The following is a 21,076-nucleotide window of genomic DNA, read 5'->3' on the forward strand; positions in this document are numbered from 1 at the left end:
ACTTCATTAACGGAAAAGGATTTGCCTATGTAGTGTATTAAAAATCTAAAACGACGTCCAACCAATCGGATCTTGTTTTGCTCACAAGAGGGCGCTCTTGCACGTCTACGGTCAGAGTCGTCCACTTGCTGCCTAGATTATTGGTCTTTGATTGAGCTTCGTGATTGAAGCCAACGACAATGTTTGGTTTCTTCTACACTTTTTTTTCTAAAAGTGTTTTTAAAACACCATTCTCAAAATTACACAAGCAGGTTATACCGTTTCAGTATTGGATTGTATCCTCACTGTTCCTTGGGTTCTATAAGTTAACACAGCGCCCTCTTACGCGAATAGCATGCCAGCGTCACAAGGCCATCAGAACAACTAAAGGCCCCTGCTTTATTCACGAGTCTCTAAGTGTGACGTCAGATGTTCAGGCTACTGAAAGACAAGCATGTATAACTTTACGGTGAGTTATTAACTACAACCCGTGTCACATGTAGTAAAGGCCTTATTTACTGGTTTGGCTGTGGGTCGAGGCTTTTGTTGGCTCTGTCATGGAGTTGCCCAACCTCGACACCCCCACCTTCCTTCTCCCAATTGCCCAGCTTCCAATGTGCGATGGGCACCTTATTAGTACACCTAGCACGTAGCACAGCCAAAGAACACAACAAGGGCAAAGAGTTCGCGTTAGTCCTTTTTTCTTGCTTGATAGTTATACCACGCACTATGAGCCAGCCCCCCCCCCCCCCCCCCTCAAAAAAGGCAGAAGAAGACGTAACATAAAACAGATGACGACATAAGTCAAAGGCGATATTTGAAAGGCGATATTTGATTAATCTGTCTACATTTTAATGTTCATCTTAACTTGATTTAGTACTATTTGTCGTGCCTTTCTATCATAGACCTTATCGCAAATACCAATGCGCAAGCGCAGACTGTTGAATGAGGTGCATTGTGGGATAGATATGAATCAAATTTTGCTACCAGCTAGACCACAATGCATCTAATTCCAAGCTTTACGCGCGCGCCCCAGTATTTGCGAAAAGGTCTATGCCAGTATTGTCACAGCGCCCTCTTACGTTCCATCAATTAAAACATAAATCATTATAAATGGTTTTGCGGTAACACTATGTGTGCATCTATTTGCCAGGTAGAGTTTGTTCTTAGAGAACTGTCTAAAAATAAATCAAGTTACGAGGTCAAACACTTCCACTCTTTATGAGCACCCATCCGAGCACGAGGACTGAGCTAAACGTTGATTAATACGAATGAAGTCACTCAGATTGTCTGTTTAAACAACAAAAGAAATGCTCACAAAGAAATTCTTGGCAGTAGTTTAGAAGCCGGTACTCAACATTCAAATTCTTTGCTTCAAGCTTGAATGAATTCGAAACCCTTTTTCTTACCGCAGGCTTCAGCAGTTCGGTGCCATTTATCAAGCGTGTATTTCCACTGGCAACAACTGCACGTACCACGGTATGTATGCCTAGCCTGATGCCACTATAGACCTAGTTCTTCGGTATAGTTTACACCAAAGAAGTGAAACATTTTTCTTTACTATTATAAAGGACTTTCCTCCAAAGATCAACATTGAGACACATGGGCAGCAATGCTCAGATATTTGAGAGGCGCTACGATTCAGCATTCACAATCGAAACAAAACATCACACTAAGGCGAAGCTCTGCTCGGGGAAATGATTTGCTATTGAGCAATAAATTGTCGATGTATGTCTGTATGTATGCAGTTGCTTGCTAGCTGAAGGTAAGCTGTCGCACATGTCGGTTTGTCCATGGAGGTCTAATCCTACCTTCATAGTTTGTCCACCTTTATCAAGTCACAGGACTCGGGCACGTACTACAGCGCTAACACACATCGGTGTATGGGTAAACAACCAAAATTAATTATTCTTTATCCCGATGCAAATTTAACATCTCTTACACTCTTAAACTTACTGACGATAGACTCTTACTTGGTTTGATAGTATACAGCATTTTGAAAATCATTTCTCTTCGAATTAATGCGGTTATGTACCAAGTTGTTATCCCCAAAAATTTGAATCTGAGAAGTGTTACTGTCAGAAATGTTTACCAGTTTGAGTGTTACAATTACGGATTAATCTGTGTGGACCTAATCAGTATACATTTCTAAATTAGAAAGTCATGCAAATGGAACTTAACTTTCTTGGCACTCGCTTGCTCTGACGTCATAGCAGCAACGCCCTTATTGGCCAACGCGGTGACTCTGCTATGACGTCATCGCTAGAGCAGCCCTCTTGTGACCATTTGCCATATATTGGTCGTCGCTGCAGCCGTCGGGACCTCATCAGCAACCGGCTTAATTGACGTACACCCTGGATTTCCTGTCGTCTCTTAATTTTCTGGAAGTCAACATCCTCTCGCGTGGACGATGACGGCAACCCACTTAATACCCCTACATTTTTGTTTTACTTTGATCTGGCTGGGTTATTAATATCCCGTTGGTGAATCCGGCTGGATTACAAAGAGAGGAGGGGGGGGGGGGGTAGCAATTTCATACAAAGTTCACCTACCGCCGCTAAAATAACTTCAGACATATCCGCTATGCACAAGAAGTTATTTTTTTTTTAACAGTGCTTGCACACATCGGTGTATATGGGTAAAACCTAAATAACATTCTTTATCCCCGATGCAAATTTCCATCTATTATTTCCAATCTTTTATTTTCTATTTTTTATATCTTTTTGGTATTGAAGCCCCAGGAATCCTCAAAAGCGACTTGCATTGCGACTTGGATGTCTGATGAAGACACATGTGTACATAGATGAAACGTCCGGTTTAAGATTGGATGAACACCCAAACATGAGGGACAAACCCGCGCAGTCAGGTAGGGTTTTGAAAACCCGATCCTAAGGTAGGGATTGCGGGATTCGAACCGGGTTCACAGAAGTGAAATGCAGGGAAATCCATCTTCTAGAATCCACTGAGTCACCCTGGTTACCTTACAGAGTCGACATTCTAAGCACAATAGAATTATTACAGACCTATCTTTGGTCCACGTGCTCTCATATTTCAGGCCTATCTTTGGTCCACGTGCTTTCATACCTTCTGGAGACAAAGGACAAAACAAAAAGAGGAAATAAAAGGACCCCAAAAGGAAATTCTAAAGACCGGGGAGCTCACAAGTTTTTCTTTATGTACAAAGTCTATGGGGAAATCTTAACTACAGGGACAATGAAAAGAACAAAAGATGTCTCCACAGGGACGATGTTTGAGAATGTATTTCCCTTTACAAAATTAAGTTTATTAATTTTGGTTTTTACCCATACACCGATGGGTACAAAATAAAATTAATATTCTTTATCCCCGATGCAAATTTAACATCTAAAATTAAGTTTGTTCTCCATAAAAAAAAGACACAATCATTGTGATGATTGACGCATAATTAGTTGTCCAAATTACGCTATAAACTCACCGACTAATCCCGGCCTTATGGCAAGAATTCAATCAAACTGTGAGTGTACTTTATAGAAGGCGTTATTGATCATCAGTCACTTTTAATTTGACAAGGGGACTATTTTTGTGAAGGTTTGTAGGTGGTCCTGTTCATTGATGAGTATAACACCCGATGGTTGGTGCATATTGACGGCAGTGGTATCTCTAAACACTCCGAAAACAACACGCTCTCGGGGCTGTTCATAACTTTTAATAGTCACTCGAGATAATCAGTATTTTGTTGCGGGTAGGGCTGAAGAATAAGTTATTACGTTAATTAGTTGCTGCCTGGGTTTTATTTGTGTGCTGCTGTTTTTAGATGAAGTGTTACTGGACTTGAAGTAGGAGCTGTTGTAGGTATCCGAAGGGAGCTGGTGTGACCAAGGAAGCTTCTAGTCTCGCTTTGCTGTAAAGGATAGGCAGGTAAGATTAACAGAGTGTTTGAAGATTGTTTGGGTGTTTTTATGGTCAGTGTAAACGTACTAATCAGTACTAGGCTTAATCCACTGCATGGTTAGAGGGACTAAAGGATTAACATATGAAAGTATTCACTGCCGTTATTATTATCCTCTTCATGTAGTATAAATGCATTTGGTATACAATGATTATTGTATTTTGTTGTTTATCTGCCTGTTACAAAGAATACGTGTTGAGCATTTGTATTATCCTCACTGTGGTAAAAAGCAAATAACGTAAATTTATTTGTTTGATTTTCTTTTTAAAACAATGTAACAATTTAGTTTGTATCGATTAACATTTAATAGTTCATTGTTTGTTTGACGGGCTGTCTTTCATTTTTGGACTTGATATGTGGTGTTGTGTTACCCACCCCAACCCCATCCACGTAGCTTAGGTAGAGTACATGAAATATTTAATTAGCAGGAAACTGTTAAGCAATATTTTCTGCTTAAGCAGCCCTATGAAATTTAACGTTCAGTGCGCCGGTAAGACTGCGCAGCCCAGCAGCCCAGTACAAAATGGTAATTCAAACACATTTCCGAATACAATTGAATACAAATAACGAATTGAGAATGGTTAACCTTGGGCTATTTTTTTTTTTTTTTTTTTTTTAACGAATATTTTACAAGCACTCGTCTAGAGCTCTGAAGTGTCCTAAATACTGTTTGACTTTAATTATACGAAAGTAGATTCCTGGCTTATGGTATTAAAAATTAAGTAATGCAAATTGCTCTTTGTTCAAACCATGTATTTATCCATGTCTGAGGATTTTTTTTACGAGCTTTTATTATAATTATTAGTCATCTTTATAATACGAGGGTACACTTTTATTAATATATTGCACATTTTGTCTACCGTGGATGTGAGCGCAAAATGATAAAATAGTACATTTTTAAATCTTTTTGTAATTTCGCAGCTAGCTCAAAATATCAAATTAATAATCTATTTAATTCCAGCTAAACCAAATTGTATAATTAAGAAGACCTAGATTATTTAATTTGTGGAATGTTTGGTTTTGGGATGGGAAAGGTTTCATAACGGTAGCCATTGAAGGACAAATGAGACGAAATTAATATTGACGTCAAATTTCACGGGAAAGTCGGAGGGAAATTGCAGATTAAAGCCACGAGACCATTAGATTTGACGTCAAGTTTCGCAAAATTGGGGAAATCGTGATATATTTAGTGAAATTTGACGTTAACATTTATGTCCTTTGTTTCCATTCAAGGCCACCATAGTTTAAACATTTCGGCATAATGATTGTTTTTTCGTTCATTATTCTCTTGCAACTTCAATGACCAATTGAGCCAAAATTTTCACAGATTTGTTATTGTATTCATGTGTTGGGGTACACCAAGTGAGAAGACTGGTCTTTGTCAATTACCAAAGGTGTCCAGGGGTGGATTTCACCAAGAACATGGGACTAGTTCTTGGGACTAGGAGGTATACACCTTGTAGCACCTTGTAAACCCTTATAAGGTGCTAAATAATTGGGCCTCAGAATATTCATCACTGCAATAACCTATCTTTCTGAAAAGTTGTATATCCTCAGGGCCTTGAGTACCTTGTTTGGTAGATACGTGCGCTATATAAGACTTCAATATTATATTATTATTATTACAAAACTTAAGGCTAGTCCTAAGCTTGGACGAGTACCTCATCCTAACTCGAGATAAGACTAGTCTTTACTCTCTTTGAAATCCACCCCTGTTGCCTTTGAGTGTCTTGCTCAAGGACACAGCTGTCATGACTGGGAGTCGAACCCACGCCCTGATGACCATACAAAATTCCGAAGGTTTCGCCGAATCACCTCGGCGTCATCCTGCACCGTGCCAGCGTGCCGTCCCCCCTGGGCGTTGCTCGCTCTAATCACCGGTAGCAATTCGTTAATGTGATACAACATGGATGGTTGCTACTCGTCAGATAAGCTGTAATTAACACCTTCCGGATCAAAGTCATTTAAAATTAGATCTCTCTTTACTTTATGTTTGTTGTGGGTTTTTTCTAGTTTCCCCCCCCCGAGATGGACCCCCCTCCCCCAAAACCTCACACGAAAAAAACCACGCACGGAAGTGTATACGCCTGCATCCGTGGACCTCATATTGTCCCTCTTTCGTTTATAATGAAACAGCTCCCATTGGTTTTGACACGTTTTCCAACTGTGGACCTTTCCTGAACCGTGTACTCTATTGTCTTCTTTTGTTATAGGTCTCCGGTTTGAATGTGTACACCTACTCACATTGGTTTAATCTGAGGACACCTCTTGTTTCCTCATTGTTTTGTACACGAAAGCTTCCACACATCTTTACGGATCCTCTTTGTGGGGTCCTGTTATTGTTGCTGTATTGTTCCCCTTTCTAAAGAACTCCCTTGTGGGGTACCATTTAGCTCACCGCTCTAGGTTAGAAAGGCTTCGTGCCTTGAAAGCCTTCCTCTTATTATTGTTTGGTGAAACAAATACTTCCCTCTCTATACACAACTTCAACAGGGATTGTCTCTAATAGGGTTTATTAATGTCAACAGCTCTTCAATCGCATTTTATTAGCCAGTATAATGGTCATTTACTTTTGAACAACTATCAAAGGTCCTCCCTTTAAGTTATGATGACGTAGCAAGTTCTCTTTTTAGCCAATCTCACGAGGCAACATTGGGCGTGTCTTTCGCCAACCCTTTTCAGTCGCCTGATTGTGGTTGAATAAATCCTTTAAGATTAGACTTAATCCAATGACTAGTAAAGGTGATGCTAATTTGGTCGTGTCACTCACAACATAATTACGCAGAAGGACTTGGTGAAGTCTACTTGTCTAAACACAGGTCCTTTAATTTATAATTTCATGTGCGTTCCTTCGTATGTCACGTCTCGTGTTACCGTTAATATGAATTTTCCACCGGAACAGCAACAACTCTTGTTGGTTGGATTCGAACGTTAGATCAGAAAGATTTGGAATGTTTAATGGTGGAAGTATATATTGGGTGCGTTCGTTTAGCTTCCCTGGGTCAACCCCGGTGTGTGGCGTTTTTTTTTCCAGGACGAACGTGGGTAATTATCTGCACACGTTTGTCCTGGAAAAAAACCGCAACACACCGCGGTCGACCCAGGGAAGCTAAACGAACGCGCCCATAGTTAGGTGAGGTTTGAGGGAGAGCACCTTGTGCCAATAATACAGTGACCTACAAAATGTTGCTCAAGATCTAATTTTCGACAGGCTGATGTAGTTTCTGTTGATAGTTTTTAACTATTGTACTTGTATTCATTGTTAAATATTCTTAAATATCTGTTACATCTTTGTTTATAATATATAGGGGTGCCCGAGTAAGGTGTCGAAACAAACGAGTGTAACCACCGATCATAAAAGTTTCTAGCTTTCGAATCCTTTACCAACTATTAGCTTTGTGCAATATCAACCAGCTTAGTATCAGTTGATTGTGTTATTCTTTGATTTGTTTTCTTTAAGGAGAATAATGTTCCGACTTGCCGATTCATCCATGGGTCACTTGGAGACCAAGACACCCGGACTGACCTCAGATCAGATGAACCCCACCTACTCACTCTACGGAATGAAAACTCTCCCATCACCAAAGGGCTCACCCAACCCAGAGAGCTGCTTGAAGATGAGCAGCTCCAGCCCCAAGAAACACACCAACCAAGACGCGTTCCACTACAAGGGAGAAACGACGTGTAACGCCTCATGGGGCGCGGCACCCCCTCGCGCTGGATGCCAAACGAGTTCGGTGTCGTCTGGGGAAGTAGCAAAGCGCCCTCAATCGAGCAATGGAGTTGGTAGGTCCGCGGTGAGTCCAATGGAGGAGCACCTTGGAAAGCAACTGAGTAACCATATTGGCACGGCTATTGAACAGTTAACAGAGTTTTCGAAAACCAAAATGGAAAAGAGAAATGGTGAGTTTTGAGCCCAATCATTTTCAACTCACACATCTTGCAGTATGTTTGGTAATTACTATTGAAATTAATTTTAACTATAACTCAAAGCAAAGATTTGACTTTAGAAAGAACGAAGTTTTTCGTTCGATGTGCTTTCTCGTCCCGATAGGCGCAAGACTTGCACAGTCTATAAGATATAGAAAGGTTTGCGCTAACACCATGTAATGACTATCTCTAATGAGATGGGGTGGTTCTAAAAAGAACCTTTGGTTTCAACTCGAGTCTATAAGAATATTGGATAGAAGCCTAGCAGGTTTTTTAATAGGATAAAGAATTTTGAGAACCAATTCACAAATTTATGTGATTGTGGGAAAAGGTATCAGTTTTTCGTGCCCAAAATTTGAAATTGAGAAACGTAACCCCCAACGCTTGTAAGATTGTGTATTCCTGTTAGGGATTATTTTTCCTGCATGGACGTTATTCGCTACGGATTTTCGGCGATGACTAAAAACGGGAGAGGACAGGTTAAGTTCATTGTATTATCTACATTTAAAGGATTGTAATCATCGAAATTTTAAAAGAACGAAAGTATTACTCAAAAGGAAATTTTTAAAATGAAATATCCCCCAGTTTACAGTGTCTGTATTATTGATTTCAAATGATCATTTGTTTCTATTCACTGATATCAAATAGTACTTTACCCTTAAAGTTCAACACGGTTCAACATCTTCTTTTCCAATTGAAATTCTATCCATAAAACTAAAGCCACATAAGTCCTTCGTGTGTGAATAAATGCAGGAATAATTTATTTGCGCCTTCAGAGAATGAAAAGACTAAAATGGAGCTCAGCCCTAAAATAGAGATCATAGTTGCCGATTAATTCTTCAATTTAGAGACCATACGGCCTTTAATTGCTTTTTAAATGGCAATGGTCTGGCAAAGCTACATAAGGCGAATCGTAAAATAAGTTTTTTTTCACCTTTCAAAGAGGAAAAATATTAAAGAAATAATAAAAACACAAAAAATTAGTAATGATTTGTTGAGTTTTTCAATTAAACATATTGTGACGAATTTACACTTTTGCTTGTAAGTTCGTACATCCGAGCCTGATTCTCACAAACTTTATACTTAATAAAAATAATGTCAAAGAAACATGTTTAGAGCCAACAAGCAAAATAGCATTTTAAAAATATTAACTTATTTAATAAATAACTATATATTAAATAAAATGAATAAATGAATTGTAAAAAACCCAACAACATATAATTAAACAAGTAAGTAGGTAAATGACGAAATGAACAATAATACCAAAAAAGATAACTTTGAAATATAAAAAAAAAAAATACAAATGAAACACCACACAAACAATTGCAACGAGTCAGAAAAGTAAAAAATACTAATATTTAGAACTGAAAAACGAAATCGCTAAAAACTACTAAGAAAAAGTACGGTCTAACAGTGCTATTTATATTATTATTTTATTTCTCCCCTAAAGTGCATGTAAACTACACACAAAAAACACATAAAAAAGATATAAGGAGAAGGCAATACTAATGAGGGAAATGTAAACTTTAATATAACCTAAAGGTTAAGTCTGCCGATCAAAACATTTCTTATTAAAGGAACAGACTCGCAATATACATGTTAAATACACTGTTGACTTCACACAATTTTGTTTTCTTCTTTTTAAATTCCCACGCATAAAAACCTTCCATGTTCCATCTCACAAAGGCAACCCGCATTATTATCGCACACTAACAATTAAACAAAGAATCAATCAAGCGTAACATTTGCATTCCAATTCCTACGGGTATGCCATTACAATTTCCAAACCATTTTCAGGATACCTAATGTCTTTTTAAAATAATTTAATTTCACGGATAATGTCTCAATTCTCGTTAAAGTTGAGCCGATGGCTTGAAGTCCGGTGGATCTTCCCTAAGTCTTAATTAAAACCTGTAAGCTCTGATCAAAGACCAATTTGTTTTTATATTTATTGATATCTGTGTCTGGCGATGAAACAAAGCTACCAGGCTTTGCAGATACTTGTGGCGACAGGTCTGCCAAGAAATGTTCAGTTGATGATTTGGGAGGGAGAATTTTGAACAGGGAGGCTTGGTGGGGACTCATGCAATGCGAGACTCGAGACTGAGGTGGGATTCGAACCGGGCACATGGATGTGAAAAGCATGCTGAGGCTTTCCAAGTGGTGAAGAAGCTATCCGGCGTTGCAGCATGGCAACAGGTCGACTAAGAAATGTTCAGTTGTCGATTTGGGAGGGGAAATTTTGAACACAGACACTGCCTGGTTGGGAGAGTGGTACAAAGATATGCTTGACTGAGGTGGGATTCGAACTGGGTCCACGGAGATGAACAACATGCTGAGGCTTTCCAATCGATGCAGAAGCTATTATCAGCTCTGCAGATACATGTGGCGACAGGTCTACTAAGACAAGTTTTAGTTGTAGATTTGTGAGGGAGAATTTTGAACATGGTAACTGGTTGGGGAGTGGTACAATAATATGCTTTACTGAGGTGGGATTCGAACTGGGTTCAGGGAGGTGAAAAGCATGCTGAGGCTTTCCAATCGATGCAGAATCTATATCAGCTTTGCAGATACTCGTGGCGACAGGTCAGCGACGAAATGTTTAGTTGTTGATTTGGTAGGGAGAATCCTAAACACTGGGTGGGGAGTGATACAATGCTTTTTGTCTGAGGTGGGATTCGAACCAGGTCCATGGAGGCGGAGAACAGGGTAATGAGGCTTTCTAAGCGATACCGAAGCTACAAGCTTTGCAAATACTTGTGGCGACAGGTCTGCGACGAAATGTATATCTGTTCATGTTTGTTTGTTGTAAGTTTAGCCTTTGAGAAAGACTCTGCTCAGGTCGAAACGTCAGGCCATTAACTATTTTTCACACTACAGCGTATTACTGATGAGTAGCACACAAACTAGAGCAAGGTTTGCCGACAAATGGAATGTTATTATATCTCAACTTTGTAACCGTGTGAAAATAAGACACAATGACACATATTCAACGGGTTTGAAGTCTCATTAATCTTTTTGGTGTAACTTCTAACCACGAATAATACAATTTTCAAAAAGCAACATTCTATACATGACATTGTTGTATAGAATGTTGCTTTTTGAAAGTTGTTTTATTCGTATACTCTTTATGGTAAGACACGAATAGGTAGCACCAGGGTTCGCACTATGGAAATAATAGATTAATATTATAGGGGGGGGGGGGGAGGTTTTCAGTAACATAATTCGACCGTGTCCCTGTGAGTTTTGTTCACAGAACCGGGGAAAGGACCGAGTATACAGTTTTTAAATACACATCGGTGTTAGGGTAAAACCATGACAGCATATGACTCTTTAGGAAATAAAGCCCCATGTTTATCAGCGTTTGTAATTTTACTAGGATATTTCGTCTCTCTGAGGTCACTCTTTTTGCATCGAGCTCTGTTAGGATTAGTGAATTAGTGTAAACAACTTCATAATAAGGCACTTTTTATCTACAGAAAGTTTCTTTCTTCAAATTGTTTAATACGTGAGCGCGTGTCCAACAAAAGAAACATCAACCAATAGAGGGCGCAATTTCACGTCACTGTTACGTTCACTGACAGCTTTCTTATTGTATTATGTCTTCGTTTTCTTAAATACCTTTCATCATCGTTTTTTATATAGAGTATATCCACTCTATGCGTGGGAAGCAGGTTATTTTAACCCCAAGTTGATGTGTTTTTCTTTATGTACAACCACACCAAGCGACAAATACAACCAGTTAGAACTCAGTCGTGCCTTTGTAAAAATTGATCTTAATCCCGACTTGGGATCAGAAAAACACCCAGAAACACACGAGAACAACACAAACTTATTTTTTTTAAACCCAATCTGTGATAGAACCCATGTATGCTGTCAAGCCCCTCTCTATCTGAACAATCCCCCCTATCTGATCTGTCAACTTCAACACAGAATGGTAAACAACAAACACAAACGATTATTGTCAACATTTTTTGTGATAGTTACCATAACATCCGTTATACCCCGAGGCGAAATATGTATCCAGTTACTAATGGTACCAAGTGACGTGAACAAGGACTCCCCCCCCCAAACAAAACAATATAAGTAAAAAATAACCCAAATAATCTTGAATGTCATATCCAACGAACGACTGTTAATGATTTTTGAGTGAGATTTGAAGCTGTGGATTTCACCCAAAAATGAATTTCAACAAAACCTATAAAAAGGTAGCAGATACAAAAAGTAATTTGGTTTGATGTAATGAAGAAACCCTTTTTCTACAAACACATTTGAAAAAGGGCATTATATTGTTATTTTTTTCCCATTAAGTGAGGGTTCCTTTGAGAGCAAAAACTGCAAACATTCTCTCAACGTTTCATGCAGTTTGTTCATCTCGTCTCCAGTTAGACATGTTTCAGCCAAGAGCCTTATGTAACGAAACAGCCACATTGTCTCAATTTCTATAATTATTGTGTACTCCTTTAAATTTATTTATAAATTCCTTTAAAATCATTTCAAATCGACGAAAACAAACTGATTGGCAGTTTTTGCCTTCAAACATGGAACAGCGTAATGGTTATTCGAGCCTTATCATCAGAGAAAAACGTAAAGGTTATTTTCTGACTTATCACAAGGCAAAATAAACCGCCAACAAATCGTTCATAAGTGGCCGAAACAAGACATTGATCAAACGCAGAACTTTTGTGGCGGCGAAAAATGACACTTGTAAGTGTTGTCGAGAAATGTCGTCCGCGCAGGGTGGTTCCAGCCACCAACCCTACATAAACATAACTTCTGTAGTGGGCAATTTAGAAAACCGCAGGGGATTAAATTTGTGTGAATAAGATCCCTTTCTTCTGATAAGATTTTACCAAGGATGGGGAGGCACCAGCCGGGCTAAGCCAGGGCTAAGCCTGGGACAGGTCCGGGGCGATTTCGGCAGATTAACCCGTCGGATTTATCAGACGATGCGCCCAACATAAACCAGATCTCGTACTCTCGGATCGAAGGGGATTCATGAGTTTTCGATCGTTGAATCTTTTAAACCTCGACAAAAGATGAAAATGGTTTTGACTGGGATTTAAAGAATTATTATTTACGGTGATAAAATAATAATAAGTATAGTTGGTTACTAGGGTGTTGTTTCAGCTGTGAATCCTTTAAACTGAGACAAAATATTATTAATGTCGACATGGATTTGTGGAAATTTCATCACCGATAAGTCTGTCAAAATTTACAATATCAAAATTCTTGGTTTGTATGGAAGGATGGGGGTTGACTTTAAGAAAATTACCGGCAGAGCATAATTCGATGAATCTATAGTAAGAGTTGTCATTAAGGAATTCCTTTGACAGGGACTTTTGTCATTGCTTTGGAGGAAGAGTCGGTTAATTCGCAAAACTTACTTTATAATTTCTCACTCCAATACTAAAATACTTCAGGCCTGAAGCCTTTTGTTAGGCATCTGAAAGCACGCAATTTTTGCAACAAGGGTGTTTTTTTTTTCCTCATTCTCTTGCAACTTCAACGACCATTGAGCTCAAATTTGCACAAGTTGTTTATTTGAATGCATGTTGAGATACACCAAGTGAGAATACTGGTCTTTGACAATATTATTATCAAAGATGTCCAGTGCATTTCAACGCAAAGCTTGTAGCAGTGGTCCCTAGAAAGGATGCCGTCTGCGAACATACCACATGGAGGCTACAACAACCCTCCTCAAAGCACATGGTGTTTGCAAGAACTAATTTAAACATACATATATGAACAAACTAATTGACAAGTACCTGCGGGCATGTACTACACTTTAGGCTAGCGGTATGGATTATACATGATTGCACAATTGCATATTACAGGGATTCAACCATAAGCTTCCAACCTAATAAATTATACATAATTTGAAAGTAGATATAGTTTCTGTGGGATTAAGTCTACCAGTATATTCGTAACCATAATTAGTACTATTACAAAAAGTGATGTAAAATTCTCTTTAAATTGCTGCCGAGTTGAGTGTACTGTAGGATGCATTATTAGCAAGTCCGACGTATCATAACAATATAAATTGTCATTCGCCGTCTTGAAAATCCTGAAATCCCCGTTCACACCTATCCAATTAGAGGCATTGTACTTGTTAGTTGCGACCGTTTACCAGGGGGTTATTCCAGCGTGTTTAGGCAGAATGACCTCGCCCGTGTTTCTCACCGAAGCCCCCCTCGGACCATACCAGCAAGGCCAGGCCTGGTTGGGTGCCTTTCTCTCACTGTTACACCGTTGTGTGTGAGCCACCAGCGTGGGGTATTTATGTTTCCAGATATAGGGCTGGGAAGTCCATTCTTTTCTTCCCAATTACTTTGGGAAATCTTTTGGCAAATTGTCTCCATTCCGGCACAGGGTTTCTTCTGTTAGTGTTCTATAGAGAAGCGATTGTGTTGTGTTCTGGATCGTCAAGCGGTAATTGTTGAGCGTGTTGGTCGTGGTTGGGTTACGGGTATGAACGGTCGCAACCTCCGGTTGTCTGTCAGCACCAAGTGTGCCCTTACTCGACTTCCAGACCTCGAGGTTTCTGGTCTCAATACTAAGATTATTTCACCATAAATTTGTAAAAAATAAAAAGTCATTATGGGTAGGATTTTGTAGTAGAAACCCACGTTTGAATTTTTAAATTCGATGTCTAGTATCCTACTAACAATTGATGAAACTAAATGGTTGACAAGCCTCTTGCTTCTGTTTTTTGGCGAAATTGAGAAGTCTCCCGATTTCCAAACAATTACTCCGCTGTAGTTCAAGTATAAAGCATGACATATTCTCAAAAGAACATAATCTACACTGCAAGTAAATACACACATGGTGTAACCGCAAACTTTGCAAATATAGATTGCTACCTCACCATACAATGCAGAAATTCCCATATATAAATGATCTTTGCGACCTAATAATTTGAATGATCTTATTTGACCAGTGATAGCTAAACTCGTGAAATTAAATTACTCCTTTCAAATGTTGAATGCTGATTCAGTTTCACAAACCGGGTTTTTTTTTCCTTTCTGTGGAAAGGTTGTTTACTTGTTGGACATAATGCTGAAATTTTCCATTTTTAAAATCTATTTATTTATAATGTATTCCAACTGAAAAAGTTGCAGGCATTTTCATTGTCTGCTCAGACAGACAAACAATCAATCAATACGTTTTAATTTTCCCTTTCTTTTAACGACTCGAAAGCGTAATGCACTTTCATAATAAAAACATATGCTTTGTAAAGGAAGGGCAAGGTTACGTGCGGGTCCGTATAAAAACACATGATTTGTGAAAAGCTACTGTTGAGTCAAACAAAATTGTATTGTATTGTTCTACGCATGTTTCATTAGCCTTGCTCAAGGCAGTCGAATTATTCACTCCGAAAAAAGAACGCCGCTGTATAAAAACCCACCCGTATTCACTGTGCGTAAAACCCACCCGTATTCACTGTGCGTAACATCGCACGACACGATGCCCCCGTACACTATCCGCATGCGGAGGCCGTCAGGCCGACAGCCTTGTAGGATCTGTGTTGAAGCCACTGACCTCATTACTATAATAAGCGAAGAGTTCCCACGGTCAGCTCATTACCATAATGCCCGCGAAAGACGAGACATGTTTACCTCACACACCACCACTACGGACGCATGATAGGGTCCAAAGGTCGTGATAAGGGAAGTGCGTGATTGGACGTCAAAATGAATAATTCATTTGCCTCACATCCTGTGTTGTCTGATAGGTCTGACGAACGATATACATATTCATAAGCTGCATACTAGCATATCCTCGAGCCCCCCCAATTTCGTCCACTATTGGAATTTTTTCAATACAACACATTAAAACGGGAAGATACAGATCCGACAAGGCTGTCGGCCTGACGGCCTCCGCATGCGGTTAGTGGTGTACGAGTGCGATGACTTGTGTGAACAGTATTCGTGCGATGTGACAGTGTGTATACGGGTTGGTCATTCGGTGTGATCGCACACACCATGCACAGGGTATACGGCGGGTGGGTTTACAGCTGCGTCTTTTCGGAGCGAATAATGCGACTGCCTTGAGCAAGGCTAATGTTTCATTTAATTTTAATTAAACCATCTTTAAAGCCATTGGACCCTTTTGGTACAGAAAAAAAAGTTCACAGATATACAAATAACTTACAGGGTTTACAGAAGGTAGTGATGAAAGACTTTTCTTGAAATATTAGTCCATGAAATGCTTTACTTTTTGAGAAAACATTAAAACAATATCAATTCTCGATATCGAGAATTACGGATTTATTTTGAACACATGTCATGACACGGCGAAACGTGCAGATACAAGGGTGGGTTTTCCCGTTATTTTCTCCTGACTCCGATGACCGATTGAGCCTAAATTTTCACAGGTTTGTTATTTTATATATAAGTTGTGGTACACGAAGTGTGGGCCTTGAATAATACTGTTTACCGAAAGTGTCCAATGGCTTTAAAAGAGGGTGGCCCACCCAGTCTAACAGTAGATTTTTTCAGCCTTATATTATAACAGAAAAGTACAGCAAGAATTACTATCAAACGTTGGCCAAGTCGTTGCAACAAGTGACATCTTACCTGTTATACAACCAATCTTAGTAGACATTCATTTCTTACTTATCTAACATCTTAAAATAGTGAAATGTCTGACGTTTCGACCCGTAAAAAGAGTGTCTTTCGCAGGCTTCGAGAAATGCTCAGATATAGGGTCATAGGGTCAAAACGTCAGTCTACTAACTTTTCGCTTTGCATTTATGCCATTGGTCCTGTTGATTGTAAGAAGCTTGCAAAAGCTAATTTTATTTTCTCATTTCTGAATTTCATCTGAAATGTTTTTCTTGTAAAAAGATGACACAGCGAACGATCTTTTTTTCTTCTTTCTATTACCCATTGTATCTTTGGTCTTCAATACGTAACAATGGTCTCTGGGCCTTTGCAAGGACCTCCAACCGTTTCGACCATGAGTAGAACATTTGTCAATTCTTCGGGCTTTCTTTAGAAAAGAAGAATGAAAAATGATATCTATGGTGAAATAATCACCTTTGTGATGCGCCTATACGCCCCAGAGGAGGGAAGACAGACCAAGCCAGAGTTCTCACGAGTTGGAAGAAGGTTACATGCTGTGGAAGGTGGCGAAAATATAATCGGGAGTTAATTCTAGACAAATCTGTGGGAACGAAGGTTTCTAGGCAAGTTTTCTCTCCAAAACTCCAACCTCTTTTACTGAGTTGTTACCAGGAAGTTTAATCGCTAGTTTTAAGCGGTTGAATCATGCAGACTGCTATGGTGGTAGAGGCAGCGGCGTTTGTTCCTGGGATGGATGAGATTGGAGTGCTGAAGCTTACTGAGTTAGAGCCTTTGCGAGGGAAGGGGATTGCGAGCAGAGGGCAAGGTATTATGAGTTTAGTTATTCAAGGCACTGGATACAATACCAGTGTTTTCACTTGGTGTATCACAACTCATGCATAACAACAAACCAGTGAAAATGTTAACTTTCAATCGGTTATTGAATTTGCAAGAGAATAATAAAAGAAGAAAAAAAACCTTGTTGCATTACTTTGTGTGCTTTCAGACGCATTATAAACGGCTTCAGCTGAAGTATTTTATTGTTCGAATGATAAATTACCTCTTCATAAAAAACCAGGTTACTTAAATTACCTCTTCATAAAAAACCAGGTTACTTCAGAGGGAGCAATTTATCACAAAGTTTTTATACTATCAATGGCTCTCCATTGCTTGTGTACCAAGGGTAGGGTTGCGAGACCTTTTCGCAAATACTGGGGCGCGCGCGTAAAGCTTGGAATTAGATGCATTGTGGTCTAGCTGGTAGCAAAATTTGATTCATATCTATCCCACAATGCACCTCACTCAACAGTCTGCGCTTGCGCATTGGTATTTGCGATCAGGTCTATGCGGGTGCGTAAAGCACTCGTCTCTCACAACTGATGCCCTGGTTCGTTTCCCGTCCTATGTCATACGATGATACCAGAGTTGTGCGTTGGACGTTTCCTATGCCAGGTTTTTTTTCTTCGGGCTAACAACATGTGGCCCTTGGTTCGAGTCCTGTCTATAAGGCAATACTTATTTTATAGTTGTGCTCTGCGGCCTGTTTATGACATAAGTGGTTTTTCTCCTGATTGGTGTGTACCCCCTATATGGACAACTTTCAATTTGAGGTTGCGTTCTTTTCATATCAGCTTATCAGCCGTGAGTAAGGATGGTTAGCCTCCCAAATAATTATTTAATGTTCATATTTTAACTATTTTTTGAGATGTTGGCACTCGCTAACTCTCACAATCTTGCTTCAAACGTATTTTGTAATTAATAATTGCCGTTTATGAATGTTTGCATTAATTTTGTTAGATTGTCACTGTTGCTGCTGTTTGCTGTTGCTGTTGAACTAATGACATCTTCAAAATGTCTTACAAGTCTAGCCGATTTTTCCCAAAACACAAATCCGGGATGTCCTTTTAATAGTCAGCTAGATAAATTCCACGCTTATAAGTAATCAAAGGTACATTTCCCCTTAATATTGATTATATATCTGCACAACTATTTGTACGGACATAATTTTACGAAAAAAACATGAAAAGGACCTCAATGAGGAAGAAGAAGAACAAATGACATGGAATTGGGAAAGCAGAAGTCAAAGACCCATAGGTGAAGATTTTTGCATACATTAGCCTCGACCTCACTTCTAGTATCCCAAGAATAAACATTTATTTAGTCACCCATTATCCATATCAGAGTTTGCGAAGGCGGGATTAATTAAAGAGCAAACTACAATCTTGTGTTGGTCGCTCCAAATCGTCCGTCAGATCGACAACTAAATCCTTTACTCTGGATAAATCGTTCAATTTACCTTTTTTGTTTACAAAAATGGTTGAACAGTTTCTTTCTAAATACAACAATTATAGCACAATCCGATGAAGAATCATTTAAAAGACAAAGACTGTGGAGAAGAAAAAACCCCACGCCTTAGAAAATATTACAACTGAAAGAGAATACCTTCATTTTATTCCACGAAGCCATGAAATAATCCAGAGTGGATTCTTCGCCATGCAGCATCTCGCATATCATTTCTTGCCCGTTCGTAATGCATACGGGTCTTACGCTAGGCTTTGCAAGCATACGAATATTTAGCCCCGTGAATTCATGAGGCTTACCAGCAAAACATTGAGTGACAACAAAGAAATTGGCTTTCGTTCCCCGCTGTGTTTTCCCTTCACTGGGCTGTTTTCTCAACATCAACGGCTTGATTTTGTGAGTTTTAATTTCAGGCCGGGTTGCGATCGTCAGGGGGACCGACGCGGATTACGGGGGCAAAGCAGCGCGAAAACACTGACTCGAGCTACCGCTATTCTAGTGGTTTGTTCTCCGCGCTACAAACATGCTGAAGTTTTTCCACCTCAGTTCATATACGTTATGTTCCCACACTTTACTTCTTTTCCTTCCCCTTCCCGAAAAAATCCTGAGAGAACGTGGAATTGCCTGTAAATCCTACTTGATCCTTTTAGAATAGAGATACATGCATGACACAAGCGAATGATACCACTAAGCCATCTTCTTAAAGCTCTGGCTTATTTGAAATTCATGGGCACACGGGTCCCTCAAGGCTCGTGCTTTGGCCCGCTGTCCTCGCGCGCTGTCTCGCTGGACCCCCGAAATGCAATTTCCATTTCGAGCGCCGCTAATCCACGTCTGATGAGCATGCATCCGATTTTGTTTGGTTGGTAAACCTTCCGTGCATACCTCTAAGCCAATGTTTTGCATTTCTCTCTTCTTTCGCGCCATTAATTATACACCGGAAAAAGCGCGGGAAAAATGACACGAAACCAAGTAAACACCGCTCCGGCTCATATTTTGTTTGAAGCGATCGTCCCTGGAGCTTGCGCGCTCTCATCCAGCGGCAAACAAGATCAAGTCAGGTTTGCGAGATTTATCTACAGCGAAAACCGGGCTCCATTATCTAGTTCTACCTGCCTTCAATCTACCTGTACGCGACATTATCAAATTTCGATGCAACGGCTTAGAGGAAGAGCAGTGAAGATTTGAAATGAATCCTTCGACTAAAAGGAAACGAGGCATCGCTCGATCCGGGAAATCCAGTAAACAAATTGGCCAAATCTTCAGCATAAGCTTCGTTCCAGTTTTGCTGGAAAAATAGGCGATTTGTATGAAAAAGTGGATTTGTGCTGAACTAGTTTTTAGGATGTATCTAGGTAAAGTATTTCATTGACGTTGGAGTAGGAATGACGCCATGACAATAAACCACAATTCGGTTTGATCGACTGGGATTGCTGAAATCAACTCAGTCAAACGATTCGTGTGTAGTTACAGATAGCACATTTGCATTGACTACTTCTCAGTATAAACGAAGTTCATTGAGGTTTATTCTCGAGAAGACAAAATCACTAGGGAGTGAATTACCTCAGAAGATTATCAGATTATCTGAAAGTATAACAACAAGAGTGTGTATTTTGTTTGCTCTATATCTATTTATTTTCACCTTCGCTATCCTTTCTTATTGACCGCAGAGTATTCAGTGTTTTGTCCTAACCTTTTCAGTGACTAACCAGCATTACATACTAAACAGTATTTATATAGCACCAGAATCCGCTTAATAAGACGGTCAATGCGCTTCACAGAAGTAAAGCAAGAAGCCAATTAACATGCCACTAAGTATAAAACAACTGAAAACGTAAATAGGAGTTTCATTAAACCCTTAAAAGCATGAAACGATAAACAAAAAAGTAGTAATCTTGTCATTTCACTTGCCCGTACGTTCTTCACATGTCCATACTTGTCCATATTTCATAAAAAGAGACGGTTTTAAGCACTGTACTAGCCAGCAAGACCACAAAAGTATGAACCGAGCTTTAGGCCTCCTATGTAGCTGAATCATTCATGTTTGTTTGACTGTCTTTCACCTTTGTTGACCCCGGTTCGAATCACACCTCAGACCAGTACATTGCATGTGGATTGGTGCTTTACTTCCCGGTTGGGTTTTCCCTGGTAAAACAGTTTTTTTTTGTCTCAATATCTTTACGTGTTTTCAAAGTATCGGGTCTACGGGTCAAAAACCTTCATGTTTCTGTCCCTGTATTTCAACTCTGTTGACCCCGGTTCGAATCCCATCTAATACATTAGCCTTGAATGTGGAATGGAAGCTCGGTTTACTGTTTAGGTTTTCCCTGTAAAAGTTAAGTTCATTTCGGGTGGTGTCCTCGGACTACGA

The 21,076-nt window shown here is 39.5% G+C and overlaps 1 protein-coding gene across 7 annotated transcripts in view; it reads left to right on the forward strand.

Moving 5' to 3' along the window:
* The first annotated feature begins 360 nt into the window (after positions 1-360).
* Positions 361-21,076, forward strand: part of LOC139952911 (pituitary homeobox 3-like) — a 39,750-nt gene continuing 19,034 nt past the window's right edge. Inside the window, exons 1-5 of one of the 7 annotated variants that reach the window (XM_071952205.1) lie at positions 368-448; positions 1,394-1,744; positions 2,715-2,872; positions 3,773-3,876; positions 7,368-7,810. In XM_071952205.1, coding sequence (XP_071808306.1) covers positions 7,375-7,810 — 436 coding nt within the window. In that variant the 5' untranslated portion in view covers positions 368-448; positions 1,394-1,744; positions 2,715-2,872; positions 3,773-3,876; positions 7,368-7,374. The other 6 variants (XM_071952207.1, XM_071952209.1, XM_071952206.1 and 3 more) reach the window with 6 other exon arrangements.

This window comes from Asterias amurensis, chromosome 21 (genome assembly GCF_032118995.1).
Source record: "Asterias amurensis chromosome 21, ASM3211899v1".
Taxonomy (NCBI): domain Eukaryota; kingdom Metazoa; phylum Echinodermata; class Asteroidea; order Forcipulatida; family Asteriidae; genus Asterias; species Asterias amurensis.